The 21,055-nt window shown below is 38.4% G+C and overlaps 1 protein-coding gene across 1 annotated transcript in view; it reads left to right on the top strand.

The window, feature by feature from the left end:
* Window positions 1-21,055, top strand: part of LOC150076268 (acylamino-acid-releasing enzyme-like) — a 428,243-nt gene that overhangs the window by 65,285 nt on the left and 341,903 nt on the right. Inside the window, exon 4 of the mRNA XM_090387301.1 lies at window positions 7,326-7,401. Coding sequence (XP_090243427.1) covers window positions 7,326-7,401 — 76 coding nt within the window. The remainder of the gene's footprint in view (window positions 1-7,325; window positions 7,402-21,055) is intronic.

Genomic DNA, 21,055 nt, shown 5'->3' with positions numbered 1-21,055 from the left:
GAAACAGTTTTTCATTCAAAATGGCACAGATTTTTTTGTGGGTTCAGCAATTTAGGGATATGCATTGTTGGAGGTGAATAATCAGGTAGAAAGCAGCCTAGGTTTCTTCATGCTTATTGTGGTCTTTAACTTTCCTGTGATTTATAATATTGTGTGGATTGATTGTTTTACTGGGTTCTAGGAAATCAAGCAGAATGATAACCTTATGGTTCCAAAAGATGGGAGCCATCACCTTCTCCATTGATAAAATTGTATAGGACTCCTTGAGTTGTAGGTGATGAATATGGCTCTCTGACATTGATGCTTGCTTGTTTCTAGGATAACGTGGTGTGTCCATGTCTTATCACATTACAGTTCATTCAGGAACTGAGAAATGGATCAGTTGCATACTGTTGCATTTTGTCCAATCATGCGTTCATTTATTGGCCTTTGTTTTCATCACTTCTAGTTTTAAGATCCATCTTGTTGACACTTGCGTTCATTTATTGGCCTTTGTTTTCATCACTTCTAGTTTTAAGATCCATCTTGTTGACACTTTCTCATGCTGTATCTTCTCACAAACATAAGCTTATCATGTGAAAATTGCCATGCAAATACTAATAAAACAAAAAAATCAATACAAAACAGGAAAAAAATTGTGATTAACAGATAAAATGGAAAAAAATAATAATAATAAACACAACACCATTTTCCACATAACTTATCTAAACCCTCTAATAATTTGTCTAGTTTTCCCTGAATTTATTCAACATACATACCAACATCAGATGAACGTTTTTCACAACAATAAAGCTATCTGCTGGCTGAAAGAAATTTTTGCATATCATGTCGTGCTACCATCTTTCCTCACTTTAAATTTATACTTCCTTCATCTGTGTTGCCTGAGAAAGAGGAAGGATGCCACAGAATTTAACTTACTCAAGCTAGTCAAAGCCTTAAACACTTCAGTATCCTTACAGGCCTAATTTCCAGGTGATGCAATTTGCAGAACTGATGACTTTCTTCGCAAGAGTATCCTTTGTTCCCTTCGCTAATCTCATTGCCCTTCTCTGCACCCATATCAACAAGATCAATATCTTTCTTCAAATGAGGCTTCTTGATTTGTATGCCGTATTCAAGATGGGACTTAACCATTCCTTATACAATAGGATAATCATCTCCTTTTGACAAAACCCCACAAGTTGTTCTAGCAGCTTGTTTGCACTGTTCAGAGACCTTCAAGTGTGACTAGACAATTAACTTCTTGTCTTTTGCATTCTCTACTACTTTGAGTGTGGTACTAGCCATTTGGTATGTTATTTTGGGATTACTGCTACCCATGTGCAGTACCTTGCTTTTGTAAAATTAATATTTTTTTAGCACTAATTTTTTGAGATCTTGTTGCGGTAGCATACCCTGATTATTATCATTAACCACTCTGCAAACCTTTGTATCATCTGCAAACTTAGATGTTAAGCCTGATATGCCTTGTCAGTATCATATGGCGCATTATAGCCCTAGTCGCTATAATGCGCCAATAAAATCCAAAATCAATCAGTGGCGAAGGTAAAGAAAGCCTGCACGAGAACGACGAGAAACGTCGGATAACTTACGCGGAAAATTAGTTTGCCGATACGGCACTCTAGCGCTGCTCACTCGGTAAACAGACGGTAGGTGTTAACGGTCTGGAGCAAAGTCGAGAACGATATACTGATTGACAGGTAGGCGTGGCAAACGACGTGCTGATTGGTGCGCGAACACAACACACGATAACATCGGTTTAGTATCACTGTAGCAGCACTAATGGTAACTTGTCCTAATCGTACATGCCCTAACATTTACTGTAACGGTGAAAAAAGATCAGGTTACCTCGACTTGAATCCCATGGGAGCTTGAACCCCTCCCGAAGTGGAGGGGGTAACCTAACCTTTTTTCTTTAGAATCAGTCATATTTAGAAATACTGTACATTCATAAAAAAAATAAATTTTTTTATGACCGTATTTTTATTTTCTTGTTCAATAATATGCCCTAATGGTGAAAATAGGTCAGGTTACCTCCACTTGAATCCCATGGGAGCTTGAACCTCTCCCGAAATGGAGGGGGTAACCTAACCTTTTTTCTTTAGAATCATGAATGGACTAGCACATAAATTGTTTATTAATAAAATATTAATTTTTTTATTAATGTACTTTTATTTTTAAAGACACTCATGCGGATACACACGTATCATAACGTCAATCAGCACCTTAATAGCTATTCAGTATACTGTATATATAAAGAATCTTTCTTTCTTTTTCTTTTATTTCCCAACCTAACGTTTAAGTTTAGGTCGCGAAATACAAGGAAACCTTCTCTTTTATTTCCTAACCTACCATTTAAGCTCAGATTATGAAATACAACGAAAAACAAAGAAAGCTTTTCCTTTTTTCGTAACCAAACCTAAATCAATAATACAGTAAAAGCACTCAACTCCAAAAATCTGCTTTTAATATGAGAAAAAAAAAAAAAAAAACACAATGAAGAACATAAAATGAACGGAACGAAACTTTCTCAGAAAAAAAATTCATGAGTACAAATCATACAGTTGGACCTGAATAGCTATTCGCAATTTGAGTAACAATATTGTGAAAAGTATCTTCATGATTTTTCCCATAAATTTGACGCCACATATATTCATTAATGTGACCCATCAACATATGTTTACAGCTGCCATTTACTCCTTTAGTTACACTTTTTAGTTTCTTCCACTGGGCTTCGATATTATTCGTATGTGCTCCTGTATGTGGATCTACAAAATGTTCCTTGTGTTTCACCGTTAAATGTTTGTACTTCTTTTTTTCTAAGGCCGTAATACGGCTATATGCACGCCATTCATCTGTTATGATGGTAGTATTTTTCTTCACTACTTTTCTAATAATGCGCAAAAGAGTTTTTGCTTTCCGATTTTTTATCAATTTCATGAAGACGAATTTAGATTCTCTTTCGAACACACCAAACACCCATTTCTTCTTAGCAGTTAAATTTCGTCCTCTGTGATGTTTTGGTTTTACCAGTACAGTTTCGTCTGCTTCTACAATTTTCCCCGATCCACCCAACTTAATGGGTTTTTTTATTAACTGCAATCCGCAAATATCTCTTAGTTTCTTATAAAACTTAATTGCTGTCACTTTCGAAATTTCCAGATGGAATGCTGTCTTAGTTACTGGCGTGCACGTTGACCAAAAGTATATAATGTACATTATCTTTTTCAATGAAACTTTTGTATTTTCCATAAAACTATGTTTCAATAAAGAAACTCGTGAAGAACATTTTTTGCAAAACCACAACTTTCCACATGACTCTGTTCGTGATTCAATTAGTTTAAAATAATCATTGCACTTAAAACAGTACAATTTCGGTCTTATCAATTTAGTTTTCATCAAAAAATCAAGCAACGTTTCATTTTCCTTACAAATTTCTTCCATCTTTAAAAGATTCATCGCTACTATTACCTGTTCACCGTTTATTACAAAACTATTATGCACCGTTCTTTACTGGTAAATACACATCATAATGCCAACCAATGACTACACAGTAGCTTGTCGTCTGTCGCGCCCACCACCAATCATTTCATTGTTTGCCACGCCTACCTGTCAATCAGTATATTGTTCTCGACTTTGCTCCGGTCCGATAACACCTACCGTCTTTTTACCGAGTGAGCAGCGCTAGAGTGCCGTATCGGCAAACTAATTTACCGCGTAAGTTATCCGACGTTTGTCGTCGTTCTCGTGCAGGCTTTCTTTACCCAAGCCAAATAAATATCAGCTTATTATAAGAGAAGGAACATAAGATACTTTAAATTTATATGCCTTATATGGCACAAGGTCTTACATTATAGAAATAAGCACAAGCCCTTACATTATAGAAATAAAACACAATTACAATAATTATGTTTTATTTTCATGTACATGTGGCGTGTTACACATTGAAAAAACAAATTAGTTAGGCTGCAATAATAAGTAATAACATTTTAGTCAAACACAAGGATTCATAATGCTTTGTATCAACATATCACATTATATTTGGTCCTTGATGCTTGTCAGATATTCTCTCAGGTATGACAAACTAGGGCTTACTATCCGGGAGTCTAAAATGCTGATGGAACTGATATTCAGGTGACACTTGTCTCACCTTAATATCAGTTCCGTCAGATTTTAGAGTCCAGAGTCAATCGGACTGAATTTCAGTGAAGCCCAGTTGTTCTGCAACAACCAAATCCTCTGCTTCCACCCTCACAATAGTGGGACTGTTAGTAACAATGGAAATAAACTCTGTGTGCAAGTCCTGAAATGCAGCACCTGGTATATTGGAGGGAGGTGACCAATCAGGTGTGAACCAACTTAAGCAGAGATTGAGGTGTGGCATCCCAACCACACAGAAGAATGTCACCTTTCTGTGTTAACAGGAAATATTAAGTAGCAGATAACTCTTATCAAATGGTGCAATATCACCACTTTGCTTCAGCAGTGCGTAGCACACACTTACTTCTTGATTAGACCGGGGTTCGAGCCCGTCACCACCAAATATGGAGGATGCGGAAAGGTCAGGGAATGACCACCGCATATCACGGAGCAATATGGCCTTAGTTGCTAATGCTCCTAAAAACCAAATAAACAAACAACCACTTTGCTTATTGGAGACTTGAAGTGATGAAACAAATGTTTAGTCTCCAAAGCAAAGCTCTGGCAACATCTGATCTCTTTCATCCGTCAATATGATTGATGTCTTATGGTAGGCATCATGGCAAGATCCAGTCTTCTTTACATTTCAAGTGAACAGTTCTAAAATGGTGTTTGCAAGTCGGCTGTTACATAGTCATCCAGACTGAACCTGCTGGTGACCTTTAGGAGGCATCTGGATCAGCTGGTGTGTAATCTTTCTGTCTCTATTCTGCTAAATAGTGACCAAAGGGAGTCCAAGCAGGGGCAGGCATCGTTGAGGCCATATTATGTAAAGGAGCTGGGTATGTCATATTCAAAAATTTCTTTACTTCTTACAACATGTGGGAAGGAGCAGCGGTGCGTTAGCACACGCTTCTTGATTAGACCGGGGTTCGAGCCCATCACCACCAAATATGGAGGATGCGGAAAGGTCAGGGAATGACCACCGCATATCCTGGAGCAATATGGCCTTAGTTGCTAATGCTCCTAAAAACCAAATAACAACAACAACATCTTACAACATGCCTCTCCCCCCTCTATCTTTCCTTTATCTACTGATGAATCATGAATAATCAAACTAATAGAACAAACTTATCCGAAAAGATACAAACTTCCTACACTTTTTAATTCATTTCACAAATGTACTTTGTTTCAGTTCCAATCTTAGTGATGTCCATCTCCACTTACAGTACGCCAAGTTTGACTTACTTTTTCTGACAGAATCCCAAATATTGATTGCCCCAACCACTGCTCATCTCAGTTGTCCTGATTATTATTTGCTGTATGATTTCTTTCACTTAAAAGGTGGTACTTGCATATACATATACTTGTGTATATGTATATGCAAGTACTACCATATAACAAGCATATACTTGTGCATATGTCTGCTCTGATTTTCCTTGTCAAAGACTTAGTAATTTGGAATTGGTGAACTACTTCCTACCATTTCCAGTACACTCCACTGAGTGCATTTTGTAGTCTTTTTGTAATCAATAGGACATAAGAATAATTTTGAATGATCTAGATGCCAACAAATCTCTAGGTCCTGATGGCATTTCTCCATCACTATGTATAAATCTTGTTCTTGTTCTCAAAGCCTGTACTCTGGGTTTTCTCCTGTTCTGTGTCATCTTTTTTACACTATCTTATTCCACTGTTGTTTTTCTTTTGCTTGTTAATTTGCCCATGTTTCTAAAAAGGGCAGCAAATCCTCCCATCCAGTTATTGTCACATTGCGTTTACCTGTACCCTTTCCAAAATAATGGAGAAATCCATTAACTACCAGCTTCTAAATTAACTCAAAACCTTCCATCTAATCAATAATCTGTGTGGATTCTGTCAGTTCAATCCACTTGGGATATATTGGCTTATGTTATCCATCTATGGACAAATTCAGTGGAAACGTTTCTGAAATTCAAGCAGTTGGTCTTGATATTTCTAAGACTTTTCATCGTGTTTACCATAAAGGAATAAACAAGCTTCCATCTTATGGATTGCCCACTGTTTTTTGCAGTTGGATATCCAGTTTTCTCTCTGACTGCTCTCTGTCTTCAACTTTTCCACTAATGCTGGTGTTCCCCAAGGTTCAGTTCTTTCTCCCAATCTTTTCCTCTTGTATATTAATAACTTTCTGTTAACTGCCTGCAATGCTTCTTTAACCAGTGACTCCATTATTTTATCTGGAACAGAAGCTAAACTAACAGGTCTAAAATTACTTTTGTTACTCTTTGATCCCTCTTTGTGAATTGGGGATACATTTGCACACCTCTCCGTGGGGACCTCCCGAGTCCAAGGATGCTCTCATAATTATGGCTAAGGGTTTGCTTGCTTCCTTTGCCGCCTCTTCTAATATAACCGGATAGATCCCATCCACTCCAGGTGCCTTTCAACTTTAACAATTTCTCCTTCACTTTGCTATCAGTTATTACACAGTCATTTAGCTCCCTATTAGAGTTTAATAAGCTTCTGTCCTCCGCTACCCTACAGAATTCCTCATGTGTGAATGTAGATGCAAAATACTCATTCAGTTTTTCAGCCATCTGAGCAGGATCATCAACAGTTGAGCCATCTATATCAAGAAGACCAATCTGATTCATCCCCTTTCTTGTGGAGTTTATATAAGTAAAGAAGTCTTTGCTGTTTTTCTTTGCATCCTTTGCCAAAGATGTCTCATAATCTGCCTTTGCTTGCCTAACCTTCTCTGTGACGTGATTACAGACCAGTTTATGTAATTTTTCTTCTCTGAAACAAGTCTCATTAATTCATCTGACATCAATTTAGGTCTAAACCTTGAACAGTATTTCTTAGTTGGTATGAAAAGCCTAGTAGCTTCAAGATTAATTCCTTGAATGCTTCCCATTTAGAATTTGCTGTTGGTAACATCATTTAGGAAAGCATTTATTATATAATTTCATTCTGGAAAGTTTCCAGTAGTCATATGTAATTATTTGTAATTGCTGAAAACTATTCAAGCAAACTTTTATTTTAATCCTACCACTTAAGTTTTGTAGGTAGAACCTAGGCACAGAACAAATTTGTTCTATGTATAGGTGCTGCCTGCAAAACATGTCATGTAGAACAGATATAAACCTTTTGATTGTGACAGTGTGCATCTACTGTAATATCTAATTAAAATTTTATTTCAGGTATGGAACAGAAATACTAAAATACAGACTATTGATATGCAGTTAGTGGAAGCACATGGAAAAGTCTATGATGATGGTAACAATTATTACTTTTCAATATTGAGACATTGGCTATTTAAAATTAATTGTGTTAATTTTGTTTTTCTTATATTTTTGCATCTTACATACAGCTTTTTAAACATAACTTAACCATTTTTATAAAGAAATTTTAACATATTGTAACCGGTCAATAAAAAAAATTAGAGGTTATACTGTATGTAAAACACTCATGCCAATAGTAATTAATCAAAAGGGTATATGGTATTTGCTCAAAAAAGCAGAGGGTATGTAGCATGTGCTTTCCACTACAATCCTGATTATGATAAGTTCATTATATTATCCATCTTTAGCTGGAGATAGCAGGTAACTAATGTGGATTTTATAAAATCATTCTTTGTCCTTTTAATATTAACTGTTTTCTTTCATAACTTTTGCCATTTGGTTAATAATCTAGATTTGCTTATGGGCTGTACTACTGGTATTTACATATTAAGAATAAGCTCTTTTTGATGTTCTAGCTCTTCTTTGTACATTCTGCATGTAAAAATTATTTAATACAGTAAAATCTTACAAGTCCAGCATCCTGTGGGATGTAGTGAATAACAAATTACCCCTAAAGTATTAACTCTGAATAATGAATTACCCCTTATTTTTATGAAATTGAAATTTTATATATATATATATATATTTTTTTTTTTCAAAATTTTAAATTGTAAAAAGGATGGTTGCAGAATAGATGTGAGGAAAGCAGCATTCAACTGGAGTAATCAGTTTTGAGATGCGTTCACATATATATATGCATATGCACCTATTGTTTTTGCCATGGCCATCTGTCTTGTAACAGATTTTCATCAATTTTTTTTTTATTTGAGCCTTTTAAAAATATTTGTCAACCCATTACAAATTTTGTTAAAATCAGCCAGTGGAAATCCAGCAATTATATTTCTTTTTTTTCAAATTGTATGGAAAAAATAAATTCACAGATTAAATGTTTAAATTCAGTATTGTTAGCTTTAGACAATACATGCATGCTTCATGTGTATTGTTGTGTAAGTGGTGTCACTTGTGAAGCATTACATATATACAGAGAGAAAAGAGACTTAAAGCATATGGGAGAGACTAGTGAATATTTTACAGTTGAAATTAAATTGAATGGCGAAGTTTAAAGTATGTAAAAGTATAGAGTTTTATTAACTGTTCTATAAAGTTATAACATTAGTAATTAATTGTTAAGGAGATAACTATTAGGGTTCTTTGAAAAGTTCATGGCCCCCAGTATGAAGAGTTTATTTGAGGAGTCTGGTAACATGTTACTTTTCAACGTTACTTTGGAAGTCAGTACACTTTTGCCATTAATGCTCCAATGCATTGATTCCAGCTGCAAAGAAAGTTTACTCTTGGACCTCGAGAAATGCATCCAATGCAGCAGCAACATCACTGTGGGTGGGAAAATGGATGCCAGCCAGGTATTTTCTCAAATTAGGAAATAGATGAAAGTCTGATGATGCTAGATCTGGTGAATATGGGGGATGGTCAAAGATTTAAAAATTTCACTCATGCAGTGCAGCCATGGCAGTGACAGATTTGTGAGCGGGCATGTTGTCCTGGTGGAACAAGACTCCTTTGCTGAGTTTTCCTCAGTGTCTTTAATATTTTCATGCAAATGCTTAACAAGGTTTCTAATATTCTTCTTGACTTTCTGAAAGTAATCCACTAGCAACACTCCATCAACATCCCAAAAAACCAATACCATCACCTTGCTAGCAAAGGAAACTTTGCTTTCTTTGAAGAGAGAGAAAACCTGTGTTTCCACTGTTTAGGCTGCTCTCACTGAAAGTGATGGATTGACTTCTCATCCATGGTCATAAACCTTGGATCAAGGAAATTTTCCGAATCTGCTTAAAAACGATGCAAATGTTCACTTGACTTGACAACCCTTGTGCATTTTTGATCTGCTCAAAAACTTTGGGATCCATCATGCTGATACCTTTTTCATAACAAGAACTTCTGTTATTTTGTACATTCAGATCAGATGCCCAAGATCGTGACAGTGTACCAAACTGACACTCATTGATCACTCATCACCAGTTATGCACACTGTCAAACTTCTGGAGTGATGGTTGTCGAAGACCTTTCGCAGTGTGCATCTTCGAGGCTCTCCTTCCCTTGTTTAAATTCTGTTGCCCAGTTCTTAGCCATGGAATAGGAAGGGGCATTCACCCCGAGTGTTGTAACCATATTGTCATGAATTGCTTTTGGTGTTAGTCTGCTTTTTCCAAATTTGTCTATCTTTTTTCATTCACACAACTTTGTTGACTTCGAGACCTGTAATTAAAAAAGATATTATTGGAACTGCATGAAACTTGATAAGTTACTGTATCAATTGTTATGTAAATGATACTGTATAAATTGTTATGCAGTATAGAAATTTTTAACACTGTACCATTATCCTTTCATAATCAAGCCATGAACTTTTCAAACACTCCTCATATACTTACTTTTCACTTTTATTAATCACAGAAAATAAAATTTAATTAATTTAAGAAAAAAATCAAAGGCATCTGATATGTAACACACTTTGTACATTAACTAATTTGTTGGAATTACTAATATCTAACTTATATCAAACATTTTGTTTCTTGAATTCCACATACCTTTTGCCACATGGACAACCACTCTTGGCAGTCAGTTCAACAAAAATGTCATGCAAAAATCTGTAGAAATTTTTAAAAAACTTTAAATATAACAGGGAAGTTGTAGTTTTATGCTTTTTTTTGTGAAAAAGGCAGATAAAAGCTCTGTTGGCATGGTAAACGGGAGAATAGGTCAATAAAGTGGAGTCCCAATTGTAAATTGGAGCATTGGTTGCTATGCATTCGTAAAGCATATTTGGAACTTTTTTGGAACAGTTTACATAATATTATCTCTTTAATTTTCCTATCAGGAATAAGGAAAATTTTGATATATTTATTATTTTGTTGTTAATCTGATGATAGGATTGAAAACTGAGTCCAGAATCATTGCCATAGTTTAGTAGTTGTATTGTGCCAATTGGTTGGCTGTTTGTAGCCTGTTAGAGTGATTCAGTGAAGTTATTGTACAAATAATTCACTTAGTTTATTCTGTGTTTTCTATCCTCTTCTGAACAAATATATAATGAACAAAACCATATATCATCATTCTCTTGTCTTATTTATTAGTTACTCCCAAGAAAACCATTTTCATGACCAAATGAATTCAACCACTTTCTAATGAAATCTTTTGAAATTTTGGTTTTCACCAATAAAAAATTTTCAGCAATTTTTTTTTTTGTGTATAGTTAATTAAGGGTGTACTCACTATAAAAACTGTGAAATATGCAGAATAGTGACATAGCCCTGTATGACTACTAAAGGACTAATATAGCAAATAAGTTCCAATTCCTCATATCAAAAGATATAGTTGTTAAATTTCAATAGAGTAACAGTTAAATTTAGTTAGCATGATAAACGTGATAAATTCATTATTTCACAACTGTGCTATGGAAAGTACAATGTACACAGGAAGGACAGGCAGGTAAGAGGGGGGAGGATAATGCTCTTAGTTAAGTAGCACATGGAATCAAAGGCAGTCACCCAGATGATGAGGATGGCCACTGCATGTTGATGTTTTGTGTGGCATAAGCACTGGTTAAGATAAAATGAGGATAGCAGTCTTCTGTTGGCTGAATGACTGTGATGAGTATAATGAACAACAATACAGATAGGTACAGTGGGCCAGTAGATCTGAATGTCTTATAATGGAGGACTTTAACTTCCCAGATATTAATTAGAACTTATGGCTTGGTCACTCACATGGTAGCAGAAATTTTCTGGATTTATTGGTTTGACTATTTTCTATAGCAGCATGTTAGACAGGCAACAAGAGAAAGCAGTACTCTTGATATGATTATCAGCAGTGACTCATCATGCATTAAGAATAATCAGATAAAGGAACCACTAGGTACCAGTGATCATAATGTATCGATGTGGGATATACTAAAAGATGTAGCTATCATCCAAGGTAAGGGGAAAATATTTTAACTTTCATAAAGTCAACTATAGTGGTCTTAGACAGTTTTTAAATTCCTTTCAGTGAGACTAACTGTTTTTTTTTTTTTTTTTTAAGGAGCATTAGCAACTAAGGCATATTGCTCTGGGGATATGTGGTGGTCATTCCCTGACCTTTCCGCATCCGTGTTTGGTGGTCACGGGCTCGAACCACGGTCTAAGCAAGAAGCGTGTGCTACGCGCTGCTGTTCCGGCCCACCTGGCTATGGAGGCGCCAACTAAATGGTGATGTTGCCAACTGCAAATTCTAAATGAGAAGCATTCAGGGAAGTGATCATTGAGGCTACTAAGTTTTTATACCAACGAAGAGAGATTTGTCTGCAATACTGCCCAGACACGATAGGAGGGAGTATATGATGAGAGCCTTGTCGATCAATTCGGCCCTGGAGGGATTGTGCAAGGCTCAAGGGGGAGAATTTTTTTCAGCCTGGTCTGTACTTGTTAACAGGAGAGACTGCTTCTACAGGGATGGGATACACTTAAATAGAAAGGGTGCAAGAATTTTTGCTGATGCTGTCGAGGCAGTGTTAGGTGGGTCGGAAAACTGCTAGTTGGGGGGGATACAAGGACTAATAGATTAACAGTAGCCACTGGCAGAGGTGGAAGTGATTCTTGCACTGCTTCTATTGAAATGAGCAGAAGCCTGAAAAACAAGATGCAGGATATTTCAGAGACTGCTGGGAGTCATTGCGGTACAAGTAAACACATGGGTTGTGTTAGGGTAGCTAAGAATAGAAACAGGTGCATGCATACTTGCGTGTACACCAATGCTAGGAGTTTGGTAAATAAATTTGATGAATTTGAGGTATTGCTCAAAACATCAAAGGCAGATATTGTTGGGATATCAGAGACGTGGTATCACACAGATATATAAGGAATGCGGAACTGGAATTTGGGGAATACAATGTGTATAGAAAGGATATACAGGACAGGAGGGGAGGAGGGGTTATGCTATTAGTTAAGAAACACATAAAATCCGAGGAAGTGAAGCCAGTCGACATCGATGGACAGGGCAGTGTCGAGTCAGTTTGGTGTGACATAAGCATAGGGAAATCAAAATTGAGAGTAGGAGTGTGCTCTAGGCCTAATGACTCTGATGAGTATAATAAGATATTGTACAGGGAAATGGAGTGGGCCAGTAAATCAGAGAGTCTTATAATGGGGGATTTTAATTTCCCAGATATTGATTGGAATTTGTGGGTTGGTCACTCACACAGTAGCCAAGCTTTTGTGGATTTATTGGATGATTGTTTTCTACATCAGCATTTTCGTGAGGCAACAAGAGGGAGCAATACTCTTGATCTGATTATCAGTAGTGATTCTTCATGCATTAAGAATCTGCAGATAAATGAACCACTAGGTGGCAGTGATCACAGTGTGTTGAAGTGGGATTTACTCAAGGAGGTAACTACCATCAGAGGTAAAGGGAAGGGTTTTTGTTTTCGTAAAGGCGACTATGATGGTCTGAGACAGTATTTAAATTCTATACAGTGGGACCAACTGATGATGTTACCAACAGCAAACTCAAAATGGGAAGCATTTAAGGAACTAATCTTGGAAGCTACCAGGTTTTACATACCAACTAAGAAATATTGTTCAAGGTTTAGGCCTAAATGGTTGTCAGATGAACTAATGAGACATGTGGCAGAGAAGAAAAACGCATGGAATACATACAAATTAATGGGCGACATGGAAGCCTATGATAGATATAAGTTGGGCTGTAACCAAGTCACAAAGGAGATTAGGCAGGCAAAGGCAGACTACAAAAAATCTTTGGCAAAGGATGCAAAGAAAAACAGAAAAGAGTTCTTTACCTATTTAAACTCAAGAAGGAAAGGGATGAATCAGATTGGTCCACTGGATATTGATGGTTCAACATTGAGGATCCTGCTCAGGTGGCTAACAATCTAAACGAGTATTTTGCATCTACATTCACGCATGAGGAGTTATTCAGGAAGGAGAATGACGTAGGTAAAGTAGACATTGGCAATGAGCTAGATGATTTTGTAATAACTGAGAGGAAAGTGGAGGAGAGATTGTTGAGGATAAACATAAAAAAAGGCACCTGGGGTGGATGGGATCTATCCAGTTATATTAAAGGAGGCAGCAAAGGAAGTAAGCAAACCCATAGCCATAATTATGAGAGCTTCTTTGGACTCAGGGGAGGTACCCATAGACTGGAGATGTGCAAATGTAACCCCAATTCACAAAGGAGGATCAAAGGCTGACACAAGTAATTATAGACCTGTTAGTTTAACTTCTGTTCCAGGAAAATTAATGGAGGCACTGGTTAAAGAAGCACTGCAGATCATCTAGACAAGAATTCAGTTATAGCTCAGATGCAGCAATGTTTTGTTAAGGGCAGGTCTTGCCTGACCAATTTGATTGGATACTATGATGTAGTCACAAAAGAACTGGATGCAGGGAATAACTTTGATATTATATCAAAAATATCAGGGAATAAATTTGATATGGATCTTAGAAAGGCTTTTTATACTATTACACATGGAAGACTGCTGCACAAATTGGAGCAGTGTGGCATTGGAGGCAAATTGCTGCTATGGATAAGGGGATGGTTGAGTGGCAGAAGACAGAGAGTGGTAATCAATGGACACTGCTCAACGTGGACTAATGTTATTAGTGGAGTTCCTCAGGGTTCAGTGTTGGGTCCGTTGTTGTTTTCGGTGTTTATGAATGATATTGATGATGGTATATCAAGTTTAATGTCCAAGTTTGCAGATGATACAAAGGTTGGCAGGGTTGTTAAGGACACTACTGACGCTATGCTGCTGCAACAGGATCTGGAAAGGTTGAACAGATGGGCTGAGAGGTGGCAAATGAAGTTTAACATTGACAAATGTAAAGTACTACATATGGGAAACAGTAACCCCAGAGCAACGTATCAACTCTGCGGTACTACACTGACAGTGGTGGAGAATGAAAAGGACCTGGGGGTAATTGTGCAGGCAGATATGAAGTTCTCTGAGCAGTGCAGACGAGCTGCAAGAGTAGCTCATGGTGTCTTGTTAATGATATACAGGAATTTTTCTAGCAGGGATAAGGAGGTGATTATTCCCTTGTATAAGGCAATGGTTAGGCCACATCTTGAGTACTGTATACAGGTCTGGAAGCCTCATTTCAAGAAGGATGTAGAGCTGCTGGAACGGGTACAGAGAAGGGCAACAAGATTAGTGAATGGAACAAAGGGTTGCTCTTACGAAGAAAGGCTTAAGTTTTGCAAATTACAGAGTCTGGAGACTAGGCACCGGCGAGGTGATCTGATAGAGGTGTATAAGGCTTTGAATGGTTTGAGCATGCTCAATGCCAATGGGATTCTTCCTCTTGCTCAGAATAATCACCTCAGAGGGCATAAATTCAAATTGAGGAAGGACGGATGTCGGATAGATGTGCGGAAATTTGCCTTTGGCCAGCGGGTGGTTGGTTGGTGGAACCGACTTCCATCATTTGTTGTTGAAGTTGATAGCCTAAACAGATTTAAGGCTCAACTGGACAGGTATTTCGAACGAATGGAGGGGTGAAATGGGAGTGGTGTGTGTTTTTTTTTTTTTTTTTTTGGCTGATGCTGAATAAGCTTGCTTTCTTGCATCATATGCCTCTGCTAATGCTAATATAGTTGAATGTTTATAAACATTGAACCAAATGGATATCAGATGAACTGATGAGACTAGTATTAATGAAGAAAAATGTGGAATGATTATAAATTAGCAGGGAACACAGACTTCTACAGCAAGTGCACATTAATCTGCAATCAGGTCACAAAAAGGGGGAGCAAGTTAAGGCAGATTTTGAGAAGTCTGGCTAAGAATGCAAAGAATCCTCTGCCTATGTTAACATTAGAAGGAAACGGATGAATTACATTGGCCAACTAGATATCAATGACATAACTGTTGATTGTGATCAGTTTACTGACAAATTAAATAAATATTTTGCATCTACATTCACATGCAAAGAAATGTTTAGAGATGGGAACACCTGAAGTATACCAAGTTATAATTGGGAACTAAACGATTCTGTTATAACTGAAACAGCTCATACGTGGTGAGGCATGGACTCCTCTGGTACGAGCGAGTCCATGATTTCTAAATGTCTTGTGGTATCTGGTACCAACACATAACCAGCAGATCCTTTAACTCATGTAAGGTCCATGGTTGAGACGCCACAGATTGGATTTGCTGTTCCAACACAAACCACAGATGCTTGATGGGATTGATGTTTGTAGAATTTGGAGGCCAGGGCAATACCTGGAAGTCTTCCTCATGTTCTGCGAACCAGTCTTGAACAATCTGGGTGGTGTGGCATGGTGCATTATCCTGCTGAAAGAAGGCACTTCCAGAGGGGAAGACCGTTGCCATGAAAGAGTGTACCTGGTCAGCAATGATGTTTAGGTAGGTGGTAGACGTCAGAGTGCCTGGCACATGGATGATTGGACCCAGGGTGTCCCAGCAGAACATAGCCCAAAGCATGACACCGCCACCACCGGCGTGTTTTCATTCCACAGTGCATCCAGGCACCATCATTTCCCCAGGTGAACAACACACACACACACACACACACACACACACACACACACACACACACACACACACACACACACACACACACACATACCCGGCCATCCACATGGTGCAATAGGAAACATGATTCATTGGACCAGACGACCTTCTTCCAATCACTCAAGGTCCAGTTTCGATGCTCGTGTGCCCGTTGTAGGTGCTGTTGCCGGTGAACCGTGATTAGCATGGGCACTCGGACTGGCCCCATTTTTAGCAGTGTTCAATGTACTGTGTGTTGCGACACATTACTCCCATCACCAGCATTCCAGTTACTGGCGAGTTGTGACACATTACTCCCATCACCAGCATTCCAGTTACTGGCGAGTTGCGCCACAGTCACCCTTCTGTTGCCACGTACCATCCGGGAGAACCTTCGCTCACCTTGAGCATTGATGAGTGTGGTCGTCCAACACTTCATTGGCGGTTCGTGGGTTTTCCTTCCTCGGATCACTTTCAGTAGGTACTTATCACGGCTGACCAAGAGCACCCACCAGTCATGCCATTTCTGATATATTCTGACCCAGTCATCTGGTCATTACAATTTGGCCTTTGTCAAACTCACTTAAGTCTGCTACCTTTTGCATCTGAAGAACAAGAGTAACACTGATTAACGGAGCTCAGTATCAGGTGTTTTTTATACCTTGTCCCGACCTGCACACATGCCTTAGTTCACCTGCAGTTGCTTCGAGGCTGCAGGTGCCAAGCATTTCCGTGGCCAAGCGATTCTCGTGTGATTGAAGAGCGTTTTTCTCTACTCCCCACCCCCTGTGGTGGGACTGGTAACCTAGGTGGTAAAAATAAACTCCCGAGGCCAAAAGGAGCTAATATGGATACGAGGAGTTATCCACCTTTAGAGCCATCAAGCTCAAGGTCAGAAATTCCTGACAACGACCATGACACCAACCAACCCAAAAGGCTTCGAAGGGAAGCACAATGCCATGATGAATTACCAAATTTCTTGATGATTCATTCTTTATCATCCCAACCTGTGGGCAAATTATCACCATTCTTGATTCATAAAAATATTTGGAATCAATTACTGGATCACCAAAAATGGCGAAAAGACTACAATCCGGAGATCTCCTCATTGAAACAGCCACCGCAAAACATTCTGAGCTGCTCTTAAACACAACATCATTTTGTGGGCTCGCAGTATAAGTTACTCCCCACAGAACCTTAAATTCAGCAAAGGGTGTGATCAGTGAGTGGAACCTAATTACAGTCTCCGAAGAAGAAGAACCAATCCAAGAACTCAGTAATCAAAAAGTTACAAATGCCAAATGGATTATGACTGAAAAAGATGGAAATCTCAATCCAATGAGATCCATCATTTTAACATTCAGGGTGCCTCCGTAGCCAGGTGGGAAGGCGCAGCAGTGCATAGCACACGCTTCTTGATTAGACCGGGGTTCGAGCCCATCACCTCCAAATACGGAGGACGCGGAAAGGTCAGGAAATGACCACCGCATATTCCCGGAGCAATATGGCCTTAGTTGCTAATGCTCCTAAAAACCAAATAACAACAACAACATTTTAACATTCAGTATGCCAGACTTACCATCTTCGATTAAAGCTGGTTTTTTAAATTGTCGTATTAGACCATAGAAGAGTAACACTGATTACGAATCCCATTCGCTGCTTCAAATGCCAGAAATATGGGCATTCACAGCAGGCATGTAGAGGTGAGGCCATATGTCCCATCTGCAGTTCTATAGATCACACTCAAGCGGATTGCTCTGTCAAAAACCCCTGTTCATCCAAACTGCAAAGGAAGCCACCCAGCCTTTTCCAAAACTTGTGAGTTATGGATTACAGAAAATAGAAAATAAAGTGACGTTTCCTGAAGCACGTAGACAAGTTTTTGTCGACCATGCCTAGTAGTTGTTCCTATGCAGCTCGCACTTGAAACTTTGTTTCTACTGAAGCTCAAAGAGATATATCAGTTCCACCTAACACCTCTCTAGCGAACTGTCTCAAATCTACGCTTCCAACCTCTAAAAAAGATAATCCTCCAAAAAAAAACTAGCGAAGCCACAAATACTCCAATCAGCATCCCTACTCATATCCCATCGGTCACAGTTGAAAAAGAACAATTAAAATCTGATTCATGCTCAAAAAATATGGAATCTCCCACCCACAATATGGATGTAGATGAGCTGCTAGATAATGAGGAACCCATTTTAGAACTCCATGCAGATGACACCATGGATGTTGGATGCCCCACATTCCCAAAAAAAGACCGAAAAAAATGTCCCACGTACAATAAACAGTCAGATGAATCATCCTCAGGTAAACCTAAATAATGCATCATACAGTGGAATTGCAGAGTACTAAGCACTCATTCTGATAATTTAAGAGATTTAATCACTCAATTCAATCCCATAGGCATATGCTTACAGGAGACATTCTTGTCACCTCAAGTTTCGTCAAAATTTACAAATTTTACTATGTACAGACGAGATAGGAACTCAGAATCACCTGCACGTGGAGGAGTAGCTACTCTTGTTAACGCTAACATCCCATCCAGGCCGATTCAATTGAGAACTACCCTAGAAGCCGTGGCTGCTCGCATTGCTATTGGTACATCATTTACCATTGTTTCCATTTATATTCCACCATCTGCTGCACTTCTGCTTTCAGAACTTGACAACCTGATTTCACAACTCCCAACTACAATTTGTCTTTTTGGTGACTTTAATGGACACCATCCATTGTGGGTGTCTACTACAATGGATAAAAGAGGAAAATTGATGGAGGAATTCATGAATAATAATGATCTTAATTTATTAAATTCTGGATCTCCTACCTACATCCACATACCACCGGTTCTGCTTCAGCAATAGACTTGACAATTTGTTTACCATCCATCTTTCCAATCATTACATGGTCAGTATTAACTGATAACTTTAACAGTGATCACTTTCCAATTATTTGCTCCCTACAAACAGGGGTAACTCCGAATCCTGATCAACGATCCACTTGGCAGTTTAAAAAGGCAAACTGGGGAGGCTGTTCTGCCCAAATACTCTTAGATAGATTGTACGTTCAAAGACAACATATTGATGATGTAAACACTTACATAACCAATCAGATCCTGACAGCAGCTAATGCCTCCATTCCAAAATCAAAACCATATCGCAAATACAGAAATCACTTGTGAAATACAGATTGTTTAATTGCCAAACAGGGAAAAAACCGTGCTTGGAATAATTTCTGCAAGTATCCCACCACTAGTAACCTAATTGCTTATAAAAGACTCAAAGCAAAAACAAAGCAAGTTAGGCGGAAAGCGAAACGGGATTCATGGATTGCTTTTGCCTTAACCATCACCAAAGACACGGATACATGGGTATCTGGAAAAGAATACAGGCATTAAATGGCAAATTTGCTCAGCTGCCCTCTCCGATACTTCATTGGAAAGGGAAAGACATTTCTATTCTTGAAGAAGTTGCAAATGCATTAGCAGAATCATTTGCAAAAATCTCAGCTTCTGCCACCTATGCGTATGCGTCCACCTTCCAGAACATCAAAGCAGGTGCAGAATGGTATAAAGTCAACTTCTTCACGTGCCGCTCATTCCCGTACAACCAACCATTTACATTAATAGAACTTCAAGAATCATTAAACAGATCTTCCAATAGCGCTGCAGGTCCAGATGGAGTTCATTACATTATGTAAAGCATTTACTTGGAGAAGACTTGAGAACCCTATTAATTTTTTATAATTGGATCTTCTCTGAAAATGCCTATCCTTCTTCATGGTGCCATTCGTTCATTATTGCCTTACCAAAACCAGGAAAAAATCCTTCCTGTGTTGAAAATTACAGGCCAAATATCTCTTATGAGCTGCATGGGAAAAATTTTCAAAAGAATGGTTCATATCAAGCTCACTTACATCCTGGAGTCAGAGAATCTCCTTCCAGATCATCAGTATGGCTTTTGAAAAAATAGATGAACCCTAGATGTGCTCATTAAAGCCGAGTCTCATATCTGGAATGCCTTTGTCACGAAGCAACATCTAGTCATGGTCAATTTAGATCTTGAAAAGGCATTTGATACTACATGGCATCATGGTATTATTATGGACCTTTACCATCTGGTGCTTAGGGGCTTTGAAATAATTCAAAATTTCCTGCAATTGCGTTCTTTTCAGGTCCGATATAAAAACGTACTCTGCACATCTGACATTCAGAAAGAGGGAGTCCCGCAAGGATCAATACTTAGTCCAACACTGTTTTCAATCCGAATTAGCAGCATGACACGAGATGTCCCAAAAACCGTTCAAACTTATATGTATGCAGATGACCTTACCATTTCCTGTCAGTCTCAAAGTATGAATACCATTGAATGGCAGCTCCAACTTGCCATAACCAAAATAGAATCCTGGCTTCACGGAATGGCTACTGATTATCAGAAAAGAAATGCACTGTCACTCACTTTTGCAAGAAACGAGCTCTCCATCCTGAACCTGAACTACAAATAAACAATACTCCAATCCCGCTTGTTAATACCGTTAAATTTCTTGGACTACTATTAGACTGCAAACTAAATTTCCAAACACACATCACTTATTTGAGAACTCCTTGTATAAGCATTTGAACATACTTCGATCGCTCTCATCTATGTCATGAGGAGCTGATAGGTATACTTTGCTGCATCTTTATAGAAGTTTCATCCGTTCACGTGGTTGTCCAGTGTATGGCTCTGCCAGGAGCACTACTTTAAAATGGCTAAATATGATCTATCACAGTGCTCTAAGGACTGCGCTGAGAGCTTTCAGGACTTCTCCGATCCAAAGTCTGTATATTGAAGCGCATGATCCCCCATTACACCTGCGTAGAAAAACACTACTGCTCCACTACGCTGCTAAGATCCAGAGTCTACCATCGCACCCAAGTTGGGAGTATCTTTATAATACTCATTGGGAATCCTTCTATGAGAGCAAGCCAAATGAAAATAGACCTGCCTCGCTCAGGATCAAAGAGCTTGTTCAGACTTGGAATGTCAATTTAAATGAAATTTTCCAAGAC

The sequence above is a fragment of the Mastigoproctus giganteus genome, chromosome 13 (genome assembly GCF_048544385.1).
Source record: "Mastigoproctus giganteus isolate SK-2022 chromosome 13, ASM4854438v1, whole genome shotgun sequence".
Classification (NCBI taxonomy): Eukaryota; Metazoa; Arthropoda; class Arachnida; order Uropygi; family Thelyphonidae; genus Mastigoproctus; species Mastigoproctus giganteus.
Note: the sequence above shows the minus strand (reverse complement) of the source record. Positions and strands in the feature narration are given on the sequence as shown.